Consider the following 20,755-nt stretch of genomic DNA (forward strand, 5'->3'; position numbering starts at 1 on the left):
TTCATTCTGAAACATATACCTATCTCTTCCTGTTTCCAGCAAGTCATTCCTATAAAAAGAGTTTAAAAAAAAAAAGGTAGAAAGAGAAAAAAAAAAGCAGCTGAGCAAAATCAACTACTATATCAATTAGTTCTGACAGTCTTTGCAATATTCAACATCCACATCCATAATTTCTTTTTCTGCAAAGTAAGGAAGGAGAGGCATCTTTTCAATTCCTTTTTGGGGCCAAGTGTGGCTTAATGACATATTTATCCCTGGGTAATGGATTGTGGCCTTTAGAATGGATTAGTTTTCAATGATTTCCTTGGTCTTTTTCAAGCACCTGTATTTTGCTTTTTTTTTTCCCTATAGGCGGATGGGCAGGAAAAGATGAAAGAAATTACATGTTTCTCGTGAGTACAGGAGAAACCCTAGGATTTTTCTTTACTCCACCCACTAAGAGTTTAGTTAAAAACTACCACTTCTGCTGAATAACAGCAGCGTAATTTCACATCAGGAAGCGAACATGGCCCAGAACTCCAAAGTTATTGAATACATTGATGAAGCTTTGGAAAAATCTAGAGAAACTGCCCTTTCTTGCCTTCTTTTCTCTTATCAGGGAATCACTTACCCAATCACCATATGCACTGCAGAAACTTTCCAAGCACTGGACCACTTTGAAGCCAGAAGAGAAGACATAGTGCTGGCATCCTATCCCAAGTGTGGTAAATATGGCCCATTTGATACAACCTTCCCTCCAAACCCCCCCCCCCAAAATCCAGTCTGTGAATTTTGATATATTAAATAATGCATCATAAAATAGGATAGTTAACAAATTGCCATTTGTAATTTTGTGTCAATGTACAAATAAGATATTTTTCAAATGGAAATATACTGTTATTTTATTTCTATTAAGAAGATTAATTTTCAGTAAGGTGATTTTTACTTAAATACTACGTTTGGGCATTTTCCCCCTATGTGTTTCCAACTAATTTTCTTTTGCTTACTGTGGTATAGGATCAAACTGGCTTCTCCAGATCTTTAGTGAATTAATATGTGCCACCTCCCCCCAGAAGTATGAACATCCAGAATTTCCAGTTCTTGAATGTGGAGACCCAGAAAAATATCAGGTTAGTATCTTAGCTCTGAAATTATAGAAGGATTAACATAGGAATGTTTCCATCCATTTGGTAAGTTCTAGTGTAGTAAATAAGAGCATCTAAATTCAAAAGATAAATATTCGTGATTAGCTGAACTATGCCTAAAATGTCTAAAACTCAGAAGAGAGAGTCATGAGTAGTGCAGAATGCAGCTCTAAGGTCCAGGGCTCATCCCTGTCATTTTACACTAATGGTCCTAAATCATTTCCTAATGAGAAGCTACATTTGATAGAGTCAAAATGTTATGACTTTTAAGGACAAATGTGGTGCTTCTTTTCCTATTGAGATCCCCTGCCAGCATCAGGTTGGTTTCCTGGTGAACCACACAAACCTCATGATTAATATGTATATTACGGATACTTTCTGGGATTCAGAAGGCTCTTTAGTAAATTTGCATGTCTTTTAAATATTTTACTTAATAGAGGGCTATACCATTCATATTCTGGTTCTAATAGTATTTGACATGGTACTCCTTTAATCCAGAAATGTGCTGGCTGGGGAAATCAAATTTTATGTAAGAGGTTTCTTTGGTGAGGAAACATTAAAGATTAAGATACATTAAAGATCTGGGATAGATTGGTCTCTAAGGAATTTTCCCAGAATCATGTAACTGTTTCCCTAAGATTTTCATGGGTTTCATAGTATGTCAAGCCGGAGTGATCATCCAGTCCAAATTCCTCATTTGAAAGATGAGGAAACTGAGTCTCAAAGAAGTCAAGTGACTCACTCAAGGTGACACCGGTAGTAAGTAGTAAAAGGGTGATTTGGACCATAGTTGGCTAGGTGGCTGATCAATGTTAAAATTCAAAGTATGAAATGTAGGAAGTGACTTTACAAGAATCATCATAAAGCAAGGCTAATTTTGAGGATGTGTAGGAGCAGATAAATTCAAAGCTTTCTGGAGTAGAAGTCTTATATCTACCTTAGGATTGGTATAAAAGTACTGCACCTCTGGGTACAGAGTCAGTACTATTGACCAAAGTCAGTTCCAGTCTACCCTTGGATAAATAGATAGGAAAAAAAAAACATTTGTTAAGCACTTACTATTTGTGAGGCATTGGGCCAAGCATGAGAATACAAATACAAACTGATAAGACAGCCCCTGCCTTCAAGGAGCTTATATTCTAATGGGGAAAGAGCACACATAAAGAGGAGCTTGGAAAAGAGAACACTGTGCAGAAAGTGACTGAAGTCCTGTGCCCCAGCAAGAGAAGGCAAAAGCTGACCCATCAAAGCTGAGAGCTTAGGGTGGAATCTAAATTACTTGTGAGGAGGAGGTAATAAGAATGAATAAAATTGCATTTGATGTCAACAGCAAGAAAATATATAAAGGGATAGAAGGCTAGGAAAGTGATCTTTCCATTGAAGTAATAACCAAGTTATTTTAGTAATTATGACTCCATAACTGGAGTAAGCAAGTCACCAGCACTGTAACTTTTGGTAGCTAACTATGGCAGTGTCAAGAATTGGGCTCCATGCATGGGAGGCAAGAGTAATCTTTAGGTTCAAGTGAATTGGGATATTATCCCTGGGAAAAGGCTGTTTGTTCAAGCAGTTTAATAAAAAATTTCCTGTTGAGTTAAATGTATTCCCACAGTCAACTTTCTCTATGTGTATTCTACCCTTCTTTGATCAGTTCACATTAAACTGAGGTTCAAGTGTTGCCAATTCTCCCCATCCCTTCCTCTTTATTTGTATAGTTTTCTATTTACACCGTGATTATATAAATTCCATCGCATCCTTCTGCTTTTCCCACCTGTTTATTCCTTTTCCTCCTTTCCTTTCTTCTCTTAAGATCATCAAAACATAACAAAACCATCTGTCATAATGAATTCCCACTATGTCTCCTGATGACATGAAGGCTTCCAAGAGAAATTTGTATCATCTCTTCCTATTATAATTTAAATACTTAATCCTCATTTAATCTCTCCTCATTACTTACTTATATTTACAGTTTTATATTTCTCATGGTTCCTGTGTTTATATTTCAAAGTTTTTACTCATTTCTGGTCTTTTCATTAGTAATGCTTGGAAGCTCCTTTTAAATTGAGTAGGGGTGGTTCCATTCTTTGTATTTGTATCCCCAGCACCTAACACTATGCTTGGTACATAGTAGGAACTTAATAAATGCTTGTTGATTTACTGATCAAATCAATGACTCCCAAAAACTAATAATAAAGCATGCTTTATTAGGAGAAATACAATGGATTAGAGGTGTAGAATGAAACATATGTTGTCAAACATGGTCACTGTGTGGAATTATTCTGCTTGATTATTTATTTGTTACAGGGAATAATGTTTTTTGTTTGTTTTAAAGGGGAAGGGAATTAGAAGTGAAAGACACTAGTGATAATGATGACAAATAAAAAAATATATATGCGTATTGGTGATCTGATAGTTTTCATTCCTATTGACCCAATAGCTAAATTATGTAAGGACTAAGTGAGACTGTGATGATGTGTGGTTAAACCTCAAAGAACTTTATCTATGTCTATCAGCAATTTCTGTATTGTTTTATGTTTTTTTCCTTTCCTGTGATGAGGGGAGGGTAACTATTTCTGTAGTTGTTAAACATGTCATAAACTACGTGTTTAATCCTAAAGAATTCTCCAGTTATATAGGGGCATGTAAACAAGGCATGATCACACACATCCTCCCTGCAATGAGGCTACAACTAGAGATAGTGGAAGAGTGCTTCTTTTGAGGATACTAAGATAAGCCCGTGGAATAGGGCCCCCTTACAAATAATGCAGCATCTGGGTTTTTTTTCCTCCAGAAAAGAGGATGTCTATAATGTAACTATGTAAAATTGGGGGTGAGTGTACAGTGATCAGAAGAGATTGTTGCATGGAGTCTGAATGCAGACCAAAACATACTATTTTTCATGGTTTGGGTTTGTTTGTTTGTTTGTTTTTGGTCTGTGTCTTCTTTCACAACATGATTAATATGGAAATGTGTTTCACATGATTGCACATATATAACGTATCAATTTGCTTACCATATCAGGGAAGAAGGAGGAGAGGAGGGCGAGAGAGAATCAGGCACTCAAAATTTTTAAAAAATGAATGTTCAATATTTGTACATACAATTGAGGGAAAAATAACATTATTCAAAAAAAGGAAGAGATCATTGCCACCAACATTAGAGATGAATCTAGGCATATTATCAATCAACAAATACTTATTAAGCACTTACTGTGTGCCAGGCACTGTGTTAAATCTTTTTGATACATTAAAAAAAACCAGTATCTACCTTCAAGGAGATTACATTCTGATTGAAGAAGACAATATGCACATAAATAGGTACATACAGAATATGTACAGAATAGATGGAAATTAACCTCAAAGGAAAGGAAAGGAAGGAAGGAAAGAAGGAACTTCTACTATATGTCTGTTAAAAGGTTGGAAGCATGCTTTGTCATCAATTTTTTGAAGTCATTGAATTGATCAGTAAATTAACAAGCATTTATTAAGTACCTACTATATACCAGGCACAGTGTGAGGTGCTGGGTATACAAATACAAAGAATGAAATAATCCCTACTCAACTTAAAAGGAGCTTCTAAGCATTCCCAGTTATTAAGTGTCTAGTATGCTCTGTACTGTACTAAGTGCTTTACAAAAATTATCTCATTTGATCTTCAAAATAACCTTGGAGGATAAGTGCTGTTATTATACCCCATTTTACAGTTGAGGAAATTGAGGTAGACAAAGACTAAGTGACTCCCCCAGAGTCATACAGCTACAAGGTGTCTGAAGCTGGCTTTGAACTCAAGTTCCATGATTGACACCAGGCTCCGTGTTTTATCCATTGAATCATCTAAATGATTTTAGGCAGTAATAACTTCCCTGGATTTCCATTTCCTCCTCTATAAAATAATGGAGTTAGGCTAGATGGCCTCTAAGATCCCTTCCAACTCTACACCTATGATTCTGTTATAATAATAGTTAATGTGCATGTAGCTTTTTAAAATGTGTAAAGATACACATACATAATGTCTCATTTGAATCCCTAACTTATCCTGTGAGGAAGATGCATACATGTATTATCATCCCCATTTTATAGAAGAGGAAACTGAGGCTCAGAGTTGCTGTGATTTGCCATACAGCTACTGTACAGGAGCCAGAGGTGAATGCTTGCATTCTTTCCTCTACATTATTCTGCCTCCTCATTCATTTTAGTTCCCAGAACATGGCCTATTCAGTTTTTCCTCACTTCAAGATTGTGTTACACTGGAAACTTTTTCTTTTATTCCCCAAACTGTTGTTTCCAAGACTGAAAACTGTTACCATAAAGACTGAAATTGACTCCAGTCCACTTTCAAGTTTTAGGATTACTCACTTTCCTGTTTCAAAATTGTAACCTCCCAAGAGTGTCAAAGAAACTCATTTTAAGAAACATTTCAAATTTAGCATTATAGTTTTCCCCTGGTTTATATCCATAAATATTGTATTCAGTGCACTGACAGATAGACAAATCTAGGTCAAAACTAGCCAAGACTGTAACTTGCTGTGCCTGTGGAAATTCAAATACATATTTATGTCTTCATTATTTTTTGCTTGTATTCTCTTTCACTGTCTACATTAATCACAGTAACCAATGGATAGGTTCTCCCCCACCCCATTTTTTTTAAAATAGATATTCAAGGCTATTAGGAACAAAGAGTCTTTTTGCTTTGGCTAACTCTTGGTAGATATTATCCATCTTACATTTTAACTGGCCTTTCTTTGAAAAGAGGAGTTTTTGTTTATTAAGCACACAGTGCACAGATCAACCTGGGGAATGTTCCTGTATTGCTATGGTTCCAGCCCTACTTCCTCACCCCCCCCCCCCATTCCAGTGTGTTCTCCACATTTAACATCGTAGCTTTTGCAAAGGGATATTTACTTCATATGGCAGCTAGGTGGTGCAGTGGATAGAGTGCCAGACCTGAAGTCAAGAAGATTCATTTCCCTGAGTTCAAATGTGACCTCAGACATTACCTGTATGACTCTGGGCAAGTCATTTAATCCTGTTTGCCTCCATTTTCTCAACTATAAAATGAACTGGAGAAGGAAATGACAAACTACTCCAGTATCTTTGCCAAGAAAATCCTAAATGGGGCCACGAAGAGTTGGACATGACTGAACATTTACTTCATATATAGCAAGAGCAGAAGTTACAAGGCATTTCCTCCCAGTACTTTGGGGCACAGTTTTATCTATACCATTTCTGCCCTTAGGAAGAGAAGGATCAAAATTAATACACTTTCTACATAGCATTTATTCCATCAAATTCACTTCCAAATTCAGCATAGACAATGAATCGATTACTGTACCTTCCTTTTGGATCTCCTAGGTCTCTGACTGGTCAAACAGATCTTTGCTCCTCACTATCTGGCTTCTGGCAAATTCAGGCATAGACTGCAAGACTTTTGACCTCCACCATTCCAAGCTTTTGAAGCTCACGAGGCCATTGTAGCTATTTCTAATATTCTTTCACCTAAAGTAAGAAAGAAGAAAGGCAAAGAGGCCAAGAAAAGTATCTCGTTTTCATGGGCCACAAATTGGTCCCAAAGGAGGAGGGCTTGAGGCCTCTCCTTATCTAAAGGTTTATAGCCTGTGTCTCTTTCCTGAATAGCATTTAGACAGGAAAGAACAAGACAAATAACCTTAGTAACCAGGTTTTTCTGACTGGCTCATTTCAAATGAACCCCACCTTCAATTCAGCAGCGAATCAATAATCTATCCCTTACCCACATGGTTAGTAGAACTGAACCAATTACAAAATGTTTGTGCTTGTTCCAAATCATGGAGCAAGGCCTTGCATTACCTATTTTCATGCTTTTCTGGAAGCAGGTTCCCCAGCCTCTTCCATATTGGCTGGCTGTAAGCAGACTTTGTTTTGCATGCTCTGAAGAAGCTCCTTTGATCAGATCCCCATTACATTTATATGAAAAGAGATCTATCATGAGCAAAAGGTCTAATGTGCTATCAGCGATGGCATAGCTGTCTCTGCAAATGGAACATTAAGGTCCTTAGGAACAAGATTTTTTCATTTTTTGTTTTTATATCCTAAGCATCTAAATCAGTGCCTAGCACATGATAGATGATAAATTGATAATTATCATTGATAAGTTGTTTGATAACTAGAAATTTTGATAAAAAAACATTTCAGAAAGGAAATCCCTTCTGCCTCTTTCCATCCTTATAAGGCAGGGGTGTGGAAGGGTTTTGAAGGCACGGGATGACAGAAGAAGCCACGGCTAGAAAGAGGTAAGCAGCCTGAAAGACCACAAGGAAAAACAGCACAAGATAGGCAGAGGGACTTAATAAAGAGTAAAAGACTGAATGTGAAACTAAAGCTGGGGCCTGAGCAGCCCTCATTCACTGATGAAAGATGGAGATACTGAAGTTCTAGTCAAACTGTGGATGGGCAGTAGAAGATCCAATCTAACAATGGAGGGAGGGGTTAGGGAGGAGAAGGGAGAGGACAAGAGAGGAGTTTCCTAAAGAGGTATATAGGGCTGGCTTCCTATCCCAGGCAAAGGAATGAATGGTCCTAACCTTGAACATATAGCAATCTTCCTTCACTTGTTTTTTTGTTTTTACAGAGGATGAAACAATTCCCATCTCCAAGGATTTTGGCAACTCATCTTCATTATGACAAACTGCCCAAGTCCATCTTCACAAACAAAGCCAAGGTGAGTGTCCATAGGATGCCCTTTCCACTGCCATTGAAATGCTCGCAGTGACCTTAGTTCATTTCCTCATCACAAAGTTTTATTGAAGTAAATGTCAGATACCCAATGGGGTTGGTCTCAGTTTTTCTTTTGTTTTTAAATATATTTTACTGATACTTTTGATCTTCATGTCACAGGAATTCCCCTCACCTTATTCCAGGATGAACCCTTCACTATCACGCTTATTTATGATAAAATAAAATATACAAAGAGACAACATTTGATTATGTTGTAAGAATTTCTGATTCCTTTACTCTTATTTTGGTTCAATGTAGTTATCTTTAATTGTGAAAAAAAAGTCACGTAGCAAAGCTGAGGCTTTCTTTAAGGTGTGTTAAACCAACTGAGACTTCCAATTATTCTTTAACAGAGGTAAGAAATTGCAAAGTAATTTACCACCAGCTGAGGGTTATAAAACCCAGAGGACCCCCTTTTCTATGTTTATTGATAAATCCTCAACCAGCTCTGACATAATTTCTCTTTTTTAATTATCTTTTGGCTCTAAAACTTCTTCCTCTCAATTAACCCATTAAAAACTTTCCAAGTGTATCTTTGAAATGTACATCTCATAAGCCTATCCTTGAAATGTAAATCTTACAAGTGTATTTGTGTAACGTAAATCTTTATTTTTCCTCTAGTGCATTTATGGATTCCTATCTCCTTTTTGGTGTCTATAAATCCAAAAATTATGTTCTTTTCCTTCATCTCTTTTATGTAATTAGAAACTATACAAGCTTTAGGAAATCTCTGTTCCTTGTTCAAAGATGATTGAGAAACCCCAAATCTATGCTGAAACACACATAATAAACTTTGGCTTTGCCTCCTAAATCTCCACATGGGTCCTCTGAAATTACAGTTGGTTATTGCATTGATCAGAGATCTTAAATTTTTCAAAGTTGTTTGTCTTTACAATGTTGTTATTGTATAAGTATATTGTATAAGTTATTGTATAAGTATTGTATAAGGAATAACCCCCAGTTCTGCTCACTTCAATCTGCATCAATTTATAGAAGTTTTTTCAGGTTTCTCTGAAATCATTCCCTTCATAATTTCTTACATCATAACAGTATTCCATCACATTCATATCCCATAATTTGTTCAGTCATTCCCCAAACGATGGACTTCCAGTTCTTTGCCATAACAAAAAGAGCTGCTATAATTTTTTTGGGGGTGGTGGTGCAGATATTGTTTCTTCTTCCTTTGATCTGTTTGGGTGTATAGGTCTAGTAGTGGTATTACTGGGTCAAAAGGTAAGCACAGTTTAGTAACTTTTTGGGTAGAGTTCCAAATTGCTTTCCAGAATGGCTGGACCAATTCAGTGCTCCACCAACAGTATGTTACTGTACTCGTTTCCCTGAAGACCCTCCAACATTTGTCATTTTCCCTTTCTATCAACTTTGCCAATTTGATGGGTGTGAGGTGGAATGTTAGGGTTGGCAAGACTGAAGGCTCTTTCCACCTCCAACTCCCGCCGCCCCCCAAGGTACTCAGAGAAATATAAATCAATAAGATGAAGTTCCAATTTACATGGAGCTTATGACTTAATAAAAGATTGATAATGAATAAATAATAGGAATAAATAATCAGAATTTCAACCTCCCCTTTCACCACCTTTCCCTTTATTCTATACAACTTTGCCTTTCCATTTCTTAGAGAAAAGACTAAGATAATGATAATAATATCTTATATTTGAATAGGGCTTTTCAGTTTACGAAATGCTTTTATGTACATTTTTTGTAGTTGTAGAAACTGGATGACTTGCTCAAAACCACATATAATTAGTAAATAGTGGAACAAGGACTTAAACCTAGGTATTCTAACCTCAGTTTCCAGGGCTCTTTCAACCATAGTATACCATAGCACACACATAGAAAGGAGCAAAAGACACGATAAGGGAGCAGTCATTCATTAAGCACCTACTATATACTAAGCACTTTATAAGTGTCATCTCATTTGATCCTTACAACAACCACTGGAAGTAGGTATAATTATCATCCTCATTTTACAGTTGAGGAAACAGAGACTCAGTAGGTTGAAGTGATCTGTCCAAGGTCTTTAAGCATTATAGACAGGCCTTCTTTGAACCCAAGTCCTCTGCTACCCAGCCAGTGTATGCTACATTAATCCATACTGCTCTTATCTCCACAGCAAGAGGTATTTTTTCTACTTGTTAATCAAATGTCAGGGTATAAAAAGAAATTGTTTACATTAGCTCTTTTGTTAATTGCATAAACATAAACTTAAGGTAGACTGAACTCTTTTTTTCTTTTCAGATATTGGTGATGTTTAGAAATCCAAAAGATACAGCAACATCTTTCTTTCATTTCCACAATGATGTCCCTGATATTCCAAGCTATGGCTCTTGGGATGACTTCTTCAGCTATTTCATGAAAGGACAAGGTATAGTTGCTTAAAGAAACATTGCCATTTCAGATAAATAAATGTTGTAAATATGTTTCAAAGCTAAGAAAGAAAACAAGGCTTTTAATAGAATCTGTGGTCAAATAAATAGAATAGTATCAAAGAATCACATTGTTTTAATACTATAAAACACCTCAGAAACCATTTTCCAGATAAGGAAACTGAGTCCCACAGAATCTTTTGCTGTTTGTTGTTACTTGTCCTTTGTTTTTGAAGAGGACTAATGACATCAGGAGGGTGATGTCTTGACTTGCAAGTGAATTGGATTTAAGTGAGGCAGAACTGTGTAAAGTCACTAGCCTCACTCTCTCATCCAGAGTCATTGGAGTCCAATGGCAAGACATAAGTCACTATGACTGGTGATGGCCCAGCAGTTCTTTTATGTTGATAGTTGTACCATTGTCTCTGGGCTTTAAAATATCAAGTTATTAAGATTCATGATTGCCTTTGGTAATGTGTTGAATCAATCAACAAGCATTTTTAAGTGTCTACTATGTGCCAGACAGTATGCTCGGGGGTGGGTATGCAAAGACAAAAATGAAACAATACCTACCTTCAAGGAATTGACATTCTATTGAAGTAAAAGAACATATAAAAAGGTACAAATTTAAACAAAATAAATATAAGGCAAATATAAGGATCTGCCTATGGAAGAACTCTTACAAAAACATATTATTTAGGCAAATATACTAGAAAATGAACAAATCAGGATAGAAGTGAGTTGTCCAAGTCTCTTTATCATCATCCTCATCCTCATCCCCATCTCATTTTTAGCATAGCACTTCATTTAGCAAATCACCTTCTTCACAACAACTCTGTGAAGCTAGTAGTACAAGCATTATTACCCTATTCTATAGATAAGAACACTGGAGGCTTTCAGAGCCACATCCATGATGACACTAGTAAATAAATAACTGAGGTGATTCGAATTCTGGCTTCCTCCTTGGAGGTCTTCAAGTAGAGGGTGGATAACTAGATGTTTAGTATGTTATACTGGAGATTCTTTTTGTATATGAGTTGGACTAGATAGACATTAATATCCCTTCTGATGCAAAAATTTTGTGACATTGTGAAATGCTGGGTTTCCTGTTTTGAAGTCATGTCCTGGAGCTATTATGCCATATCCAAAAGCCATATTTTATCAACTGCAGCATGTTATCAGTACCGCTGTCCTTTCTCTTGAGCAACTACAGAGAAATATGTGTGGGCTGAGAAAGGGGAGGTGCTGCCACTGGTGGCAACCTACTTTCTTCACTGTCTATTCTCCTTCTACATTTTGGCATTATAGAATCATTGAGTATTGGTTCTAGAAGGGACTCTAGAGATAATTTCATCTTCTTTCTTTTTATCTACAGTTTGTGAATTTGAAGCCTGTGGGCCAAGTCTAAGAAAAAGAAACTGCACTGAATATAGTGCCCATAACAGCTGCTATAGGACATAAAATCTCATTTGATCCTAGACAAGTTTTTGTATTCTAGATTGTTTCAATTTTATTTTGCCTATTTAACTGAGGTACCAATATATTTCAGGAACCAGAACCTAAAAATATTTCTAATACATTTATTGGCACCATGAGGCAGCTAGGTTGCGCAGTGAATAGAGCTCTGGCCTTGGAGTCAGGAAGACCTGAGTTCACATCCAGCCTCAGACACTTAACACTTACTAACTGTATGACCCTGGGCATGTTACTTGACCCCAATCACCTCACCAAAAAGCAAATATATATATATATATATATATATATATATATATTGGCACCTGAATCAGTAGTTTTCAAATTTTCCATCAGGTGATCATTGCTTTTGCTGCAACTTATTTTGATAGAATAAAAAGGGGAGAAATGGTTTCTGTTATTGAGGTCGAAAAAACCCAGCAATTTATTTTGTTCTCCGCAGAGAGTACTAGAGAAGGATAAGGAATGAAATGATAATAGAAAATAAATCAAATGATAAAATTCAAAGCAATTAAGGGTGAGGGAAGCTTATTATAAAGGCTACTTAATTTTTCAATATATATTATTCCCCCTGCCTCAAGTCTCTCCCTCTCCATTCCATCCACCACACAGCTACCAATGTGATAATCCTAAAACATATGTCTGACCATATCACTCCTCTTCTCAAAAATCTCCTTGTTGCTTCTAAGAAAAGATATAAACTTCTCTTTTGGCATTTAGTTTCCAGACTACTTTTCCACTGTTGTTGTTCAATTATGTCAGACTCTTTGTGACCCCATTTGGGGTTTTCTTGGCAAAGATACTGGAGTGGTTTGCCATTTCCTTCTTCGGCTCATTTTACAGATGAGGAACTGAGGCAAACAGGATTGTGTCTGTAGTGTGTGAGGTCAGATTTGAACTCAGGAAAATGAATCTTCCCAACTCCAAGGCCAGCACTCTATCCCCTACACCACCTAGCTGCCCTACATTGTATGTTATTGCCCATTACTCTTCTTCACATTCTGTATGGTTCCTCCCAAATTGCTCTACTTGCTGTTTCTTACACATGGCATTCCATCTCCAATCTCTGTAACTCTGCCCAGAATATCATCTAAGTCTAGAATGTACCTGCTCCTCACATCCACCTCTTGGAATCCCTCACTTCCTTCAAAGTATTATGCCACTCAAGGACCTCATGAGATACTCAAGGATCTCATACTTAAGACCTTTTCTGTTCCTTTCAGTTTCTAAAGCCTCTTCCTCAGTCCCTAAATTACCTGATATTTGCCTTCTATACTGAGGGTCCCAAAAGTCTTAATAAAGTTTTAAGCTTAAAAACTTAAAACTGCACCAGGACTTTCAGGACACACTCTTTCTTTCATATGTATTTATTTATATGTGTTCATATAATTTCTGTTAATAGAATAAAAGCTTGGAAGGCAGGGATTGTTTTTGTTTTTTGGTCTTAGCACAGCATCTGGTACGTAGTAACCACTTAATATAAGCTTGTTGAATGACTGATTAGTTGATGTGCTAAATGGTACATATGAATGAACTTGGCTATCAAAGGCAAAGTCAAACTACCCCAGTGGTTGAAATAAGACAGAAAAGAACATGCACATGGGTAAATGTGAAAAAGGCACACATGTAGGTGAGATGAGACTGTGTACCTACAATTTGGTTAAAATGACTGGGCGTGATATAGAGAAAAATCTTTTCCAAACTTGAGCAGGTAAGAGTGAACTTAGCTGAAGTAGCCCAGACCAAAATAAAAACTAGAGATGCCTTCGGTCACACTGTCAGGGTCTTGACTGTGTCTAGGTCTCAGGTTTTTCCTACTTTTATTTCTGCATTCTTAATTGTTTCCTTGTTCCTGGACAGATTGATTGTCTCACCAAAACAAACAAACAAACAAAAAACAACTCAACAACAAAAAGAAGCAAAGGTTAAAACTCTGACAAATAATTTGTACTATTTATTATTTACAAATAGTTTGTCCTAGATCATATCTGGTCAGAGATTAGCATGTAGAATTTGTATAACATAAATATATCCATACAGTTATATTTAGGATATACACTAATGATGTAGTGGAAAGAGAACTAAAATTGGAGTATTGAATTCAAAGTCACAGGATCTGAGTTCAAATTCCAGTTTTGCCAAATACTGCTTATGTAACTCTGGGCAAATCACTTAACTTCTCTGGGCCTCAGTAAAATGAGAGAACTAAAATAGAAGACCCCTAGACTCCCTTCCAACTATAAGTATATGATCCTACGTGAACAATTTATGCTCTTTTTTCTTTGAATAATATTTTATTTTTCCCAATTACATGTAAAAACAATTTTTAACATTCATTTCTTAAAAATTTTGAATTCTGGATTCTCTCTCTCTTTCCCTCTCTTCCTCCTTCTGTGAGATAGTAAGCAATTTGATATAGGTTATAGGTGTGCAATAATGAAAAACATTTCTTTATTAATCGTGTTGTAAAAAAAACACAGACCAAAAAAAAAAAAACACCCACAAAAGAATAAAGTGAAAAATAGCATGCTTCGGTCTTCATTCAGATTCTTTCAAGTCTTTCTCTGGAGGTGGATAGCATTTTTCATCATGAGTCCTTTGGAGTTGTCTTGGATCATTGTATTGCTAAGAACAGCTAAATCACTCACAGTTGATCATCATGCAATATTGCTGTTACTGTGTACAATGTTCTTCTGGTTCTGCTCGTTTCGCTTTGTATCAGTTCAGAACAATTTATATTTTAAAGTACTATATGACCATACATAATGTTAAATAAACACAACCTAATGACCAAAACTTCATGGTTGTCACAAGACCATACTAAAAGCCTTTTTAGAGTCAGGGGGTAGCGAGACCAGAACTGTGATTTCATTGGTTTAGGGAAGTCCTAGTGAGTAGATTCTATGAATGAATATGGGTACCTTCTCTTCAAGTTGCAGTCTTAAAGAGTTTCTTGGGTCACTGAGAAGTTAAGTGCCTTGACAAGGATTACACAGTATATATGTTCCACAGATGGAACCTGAACCCAGGTCTTCCTGTCTCCAGGACCTGTTTTCTACCATTACAACATATTGCCTATCTACTCCTAAGCCTTTTGAATTTGGCAAGATCTGCCAGATTATATTATGACCTAGTCTTCAAGCATGCATACTATGATAAGATACTGAAATAGGACTTGAGTGAGGCTACATATGAATATATTAAAGCCTTATTCCATATTTCATATTACTCTCTTTTGTTCACTCTCTGTTCTAGTCCAATTAGACTACTAGCTGTTCCCCAATCCTGACGTTTCAACTCTGGTCTTTTGTATGGAATGTACCACTACCTCATCACCATCTCTCAGAATCTTGAACTCCTTTCAAGGATCAACTCAGCTGCAGTCTTACCAATGAAACTCTCCCTGACCCCTGCTGTTAGTTGTGCCATTGCTTCTCAAAGTGTCTTTTTTTTTGTCAATGTATTGTATTTTCCTCTTCCTCGTCCCTAGTTGAATGAAAACTTCTTGAAGGCAGGAGCTATCTCTTTTTGTCTATGAATCCCCAGTACCTAGGACAATGCTTGGTACATAGTAGATTTTTAACAAATGTTTGTTGAATTTAATTTGTAACATAGTCCTCTATTTCTTTGACCTCATTTATTGAAATGTCTTATAGTGTGTTTTTGGTCTGTTTTTTAGTTTCCTGGGGAAGCTACTTTGACTATGTAGTCAATTGGAGCAAACACTTTGATGATGAAAACATTATGTTTATACTATATGAAGACCTGAGAGAGGTGAGAAGTCCAGGTTGTTGATATTTTGAAGTAAAATGTATTTTAAGTCACATAGCAAAGCATTTGGAGACATTATAGCTGAATCATAGTTTAATGCTTTTACTTGAAGCAGTAAACAACTTTAGTAAGGGCATGAAAACATAAATGTATAGTGAAGTGAGTTGTCCAATGTGGCTAGAAAACTGCGAGTATAGAGGTGAGTAATGTTAAATAAAATTGAAATGGTAGAGTAGTACCTTAATTGATAGAAAAAGTCACTAGAATTTTACAAGGCATGCCAAAAGGAGCTATGGAAGATTTTTTTTTTATATGACAGATCTGTATGTAAGTTTTTTGTTTTTGTTTTTGTTTTTTCTAGGCAGTGGAATAGAAGGGGAAGTCAGAGTTGGGAGAGTGGTTCAGGTGTGAAAGAATTCACTTAGACCTTTTCTGTAGCCATTGGTGATGAGTTCAGGGCGGACCCCAAAAATGTTGGGGTGCTACCTAAAATGATGAGGAATAGACGTGTGGTTCCTAGTGTCCTAAAACAGTCTCCAAGTTAAAGAAAAGCATTTTTGGGGTGATGTACCCAAGTGGGCCTGTTCTCCATGAGACAGAAAGGAGGAAGGAAATAAACATTTATATAGTACCAACTATGTGTCAGGCACTCTACTAAGTGATTCACAAAAAAATCTCATTTGATCTTCATAATAACCCTAGGAGGCAGGTGCCCTTATTATATCCATTTTACATTTTAGGAAACTGAGGCAAATAGAGGTTTGTTTGTTTTTTAAGTGACTTGGATCACATAGCTAGTAAATGTCTGTGGTCAGATTTGAACTCAAGTCTTCCTGACTCTAAGCATAGTACTCTATCCAGTACTAACCAGAGAGAAACTGAATTTCTTATCTTTGAAATACCTTGAACTGTTTATTACTCAGAACATGACTTAGTAGTCCCACATGCTTCATTTGTCCTGATAAAGGTGAAATGTTCAACTTTCCATCAGAAGACAAAAACAGCGTGATTTTTTCCCCCTACTTCCTTAGTGAGAGTAAAGTACCTTACCTTGTTTAGAGATAAATTCCTATTTTTGAATATTCATGCCTTGCTTTATTTTTTCCTCATTAAAGTTATGCAGTAATCACTTGCTTGGCAGATGAATCTTGGTTTCTGATTGTGAGTGAGTGTACTTTCCAGACTGAAGATGACTAATGGAGAGAGAATATTTGTGCTTAATGTACCCCCAGATGCTTGGCTATAGATTGCAAAGCTAAAGAAATGCTACCTTACACAATCAGAGCTGGGAGGATAACTTTGGGGAGAGAAATTAGTAAAAATTGTTTTAAAATAGATTTTTGGAAATATCTGCCTTGTTAAGTCTTTCCCATCTCTAATCTGTCCTTAATAAAAGGATGGTCATTTGGCGGTCTCTCTTAGGCCAAAGACAGTCATGGCAGTGGGCCCCTTAGGGTGGCCCAGTTCTAGAACTGTTAACTCCTATTCAACGCATATGAAGCCAGCTTGGGAGAAATAAAAATGTGGACTTGATGTAATTGTTTGTCTCTTTCTTAGAGCAAATTCTATGAGAGGGTGACACCTTTTCAATGAGGGGCTGAGGATGACCTCATGTCATCCTTGGACAGAGAAATTATCTCTATACTCAGACTACTCCCAGCCTTGGACTATCAAGACAAAAGGATCTGTCTCCATCTAAGTTTGAGTAGAACACAATGGACTTCCCCTCCTTAGATTAAATTCTGTGTAAGGTTGGAGCTTCAAGATGAGGAGAGTTAATGCAATCTCATTATCAGTAATATCCTTCAAAAGACTGAACTTCAGGACTTTGGAAGAAAGAGGAGAGCTCTGAATCTCCCCAAGATATTGGTTATTAGTAATTATTTCTTACAAAATCTTCCAAAGTTTCTCTGAATTCCTCATATTTGTCATTTTTAATTTCACAATAATATTCCATTACATTTATGCATTGTAGTTTTTTCTCTTTTTTTCTAAATTTATTACTTTATTTTTAGTTTTCAACATTCACTTCCATGAAATTTTGAGTTCTGATTTTCTCTCCGTCCTTCCCCTGCCCCCTCCCCAAGGATGGCATGCAATCTGATATAGGCTGTACACATACATTCCTGTTAAACATTTTCACATTAGTCATGTTGTAAAGAAGAATTAGAACCAATGGGAGGAACCACAAGAAAGAAGAGACAAAACAAAAAAAGAGAGAGCAAATAGTATGCTTCAATCTTCATTGACTCCATAGTTCTTTTTCTGGATGTGGATAGCATTTTCCATCATTAGTCTTTGGAGTTGTCTTAAATCCTTGCATTGCTGAGAAGAGCTAAGTCTATCAAAGTTTGTCATTGCACAATGTTGCTGTTACTATGTACAATGTTCTCCTGGTTTTGTTCACTTCACTCAGCATCAGTTCATATGAGTCTTTCTGCGCTCTAGTTTTTTCATCTATTTTCCATTCAGTGGTTACTAAATTTGTTTCCAATTCTTTACTACCATAATGAGTGCTACTTTGAATACTTTGTTATTGTATTGTATTTTGAATTATGACTTTGATTTCCTTTGGGGAACCTCCTCACTTTACAAATGAGGACACTGAGATACAGTGAAGTTAAGTAGCTTGCCCAGGCCATACATGTTGCTATAGGAATTTGAACTTGGGAACTCTGACTTTAAACCTAGTACATTATGGATATCCTCTTTTCACTGAAATAAGAAGCCAGATCATCCTTCTTACGTGTTTGAGGAGTTCTGGAGAAGGTTGTAAAAAGAGAGAAGAAAAGGTCTGAAAGAATCTATGTAGGACAGGAGTTCCCAAGCTTGGAGACATGTATGCCTCTGGGCTGTGAGAAGCTTGGCAAAGTGGTATGGCAAATGCTTGGTAAATAACTATATTATCCTATTGAAATTAATTGATCTATTTTATTTATGTGCATATGCATGGTTAGCACTACTATTTATTTTGATATTGAATTGGGGGTATGGGAAAGTTTTCTGAAAGCCAGGGAGTAATGGGACCAAAAAAGCTCAGTAAACCCTCCTATAGAGAATAAGATGAAAGTCCATAAGGGTGGAAGAGAAGAAAGTGTTAAAGGCTACCTAGAGAATTTTGTTTTCAGAATCTAACTGCGGGAGTGAAACAAATGGCAGAATTCTTTGGATTCTCTCTGACGGGGCAGCAGATTCAGACTATTTCAGACCGAACCACCTTTCAAGCAATGAGAGCAAAGTCTCAGGAAACACATGGCCCAATTGGGCCATTCCTTTTTCGAAAAGGTAAAGTTGCATTAATTTCAGGAATTTTGAATTACTAAATTTCTTTAAAGAGTTACCTAGTGTCCAAAGGGAATTTGAAGTGCTCCCTTAGCATATTCGTTATTATCTAAAGAAAGTTAAAAGTAGCATAATTATGGTAGAGAAGGGACTGCCCACTATGAAGTCAGGCTTGGTTTATTTCTGGCTTTAATTCTGCCATTTATCAGTTTCATTAATTGAACCTTAATAAATGGACCTTAAATAAAACTTTTTGTTTTTCTGTTTATGGTTCCATTTACAAATGGTATACAAAGAATATCTTAGGCTGATAGATTTAGAACTGGAAGGGACTTTAGAAATTACCTAGTTTAAACACCTTATATTTTCAGATGAGGAAACAATTTCAGATGGATGAAGTGACTTACTCCATTGTCATATGGATAGGGAAATGGCATAGCCAGCATTCAAGCCCATATTCAGTAATTCCAAATCTGTCCTCAACCTCACTGTACCATTCTTTCTGGTTAAGAGAACAGGCTACGCTGCCTAGGGCATTCTTTTGAACAGAAAATTCCAAAGGTAAAGGAAACTTGTACTTTCAACTTATATCTTTCAACAATTCAGAAGTTTAAGGAAAGAGTGTAGTCCTTTTGAATTTTAAAAATATTTGGGTTGAGGAGAGGGGAGCACTTTACTTATTATTACTTAACTGGTTTAAAGTGTTAGATGATCCAGGAATATTTACATTTCATATAGAGCTTTAGGTAGAATGTTGGGTACCAAAACCTGTTGGAAGAGAAGTAAGAATTCTTTTGGGCAGGTTTTATAGCATACCACCATTTCCCTCTTAAACCCAGCATTCCTTATAAGAGAATCTGCAATGGCACTGTGGCCTTTGTGACCTTGGAATAAATTCCGGGCGGGGGGGAACCTCTAGAGTGATTTTTTTTTCCATAAAAGAAAAGTCACGTGGTCATTTTGTTTTTTCTTGCAATTTATGTCACTGATTTTACGCAGAAAATAATATTGTTGTTTGATTGTATATATCATTCCTCTTCTTTTTTTGTGTCTTTTCTCACATATCCAAAGTGAAAGCATTTGTTCCAAATAACAGTAAAATCCAGGGACTGCTATGTGTAAAAAGGAACACACTAACTAAAATCTGGTCCTATTGTTTGTGTTTTCCAGGTGAAGTTGGAGACTGGAAAAATCTGTTCAGTGAAACTCAAAGTAAAAAAATGGATGAAAAATTCAATGAGTGTTTAGCAGGCACTCCACTGGGAATGAAATTGAAGTATGATACACATTGTAAGGCTTAATTTTAGATATATTGGTTGAATCAGATGATTTTTTTTTCTTTTCTTTTTAAAGTTACAGAGAATGAATCCAAACCGCACACTTCAGATGTACTTTGTACTCTTTTGTACCGTTATATTTAGTAAAAAAAAAAAATATGCTGGCTGTCTTGGGCTTGTCCTCATGAAATACCTTGTGATATCATTATAATTTAGAATCTGGTCTTTATTTTTTGCAAGTTCAGAAATTTAGTTTTAGCACTTTACCCAATGATGATCAGATTCTGTAGGATTAACTCACTTTAACTAAATTTATAAGATACTGTTGTGATATGAATGTATCAATGTATAACAGAAGCTATACCTGCTACAAAGCTCAGGATAACTTCTTCCTGATATCAATAAGAATGGCCCACTTTGCAGTTTGCAAATCCTACCAATCTAACCCAACAAACATTTAATAAAAAACAATTCCTGCCCTCAAGGACCTTACATTCCAGATTAGTATACAAATAGTACCATGAGGAAGGAGGAAGTAGTAATGATTTAGTAGATTAGGAAAGGTGTCCTCTAGGGGATGGCATATGAATTGGTCTTAAAGGAAGTCAAAGATTCTAAGATGCAGAGATGAGGAAAGAGTATATTCTGCGCAAGAGGGATAGCCTTTACAAAGATACAAAGATGGGAGATGG

General features: G+C 36.3%; 1 protein-coding gene across 1 annotated transcript; it reads left to right on the plus strand.

Moving 5' to 3' along the window:
• The first annotated feature begins 505 nt into the window (after positions 1 to 505).
• Positions 506 to 20,087, plus strand: SULT6B1 (sulfotransferase family 6B member 1). Its single transcript, XM_027850329.1, has 7 exons — positions 506 to 704; positions 997 to 1,109; positions 7,731 to 7,820; positions 10,133 to 10,259; positions 15,413 to 15,507; positions 18,633 to 18,789; positions 19,957 to 20,087. Exons 1-7 carry the CDS (start codon positions 506 to 508, stop codon positions 20,085 to 20,087), a joined length of 912 nt encoding a protein of 303 aa, XP_027706130.1.
• The last annotated feature ends 668 nt before the right edge of the window (positions 20,088 to 20,755 follow it).

The sequence above is a fragment of the Vombatus ursinus genome, unplaced genomic scaffold (genome assembly GCF_900497805.2).
Source record: "Vombatus ursinus unplaced genomic scaffold, bare-nosed wombat genome assembly UNPS02009062.1, whole genome shotgun sequence".
Lineage (NCBI taxonomy): Eukaryota > Metazoa > Chordata > Mammalia > Diprotodontia > Vombatidae > Vombatus > Vombatus ursinus.

What these genes read in the sequence shown, in the direction of transcription:
- SULT6B1 (XM_027850329.1), top strand. Translation starts at nt 506, where the DNA reads ATGGCCCAGAACTCCAAAGTTATTGAATACATTGATGAAGCTTTGGAA. An exon ending in GAGACCCAGAAAAATATCAG is followed by an intron (nt 1,110 to 7,730) that starts GTTAGTATCTTA and finishes TTGTTTTTACAG; the next exon opens with AGGATGAAACAATTCCCATC. An exon ending in TCTTCACAAACAAAGCCAAG is followed by an intron (nt 7,821 to 10,132) that starts GTGAGTGTCCAT and finishes TTTTCTTTTCAG; the next exon opens with ATATTGGTGATGTTTAGAAA.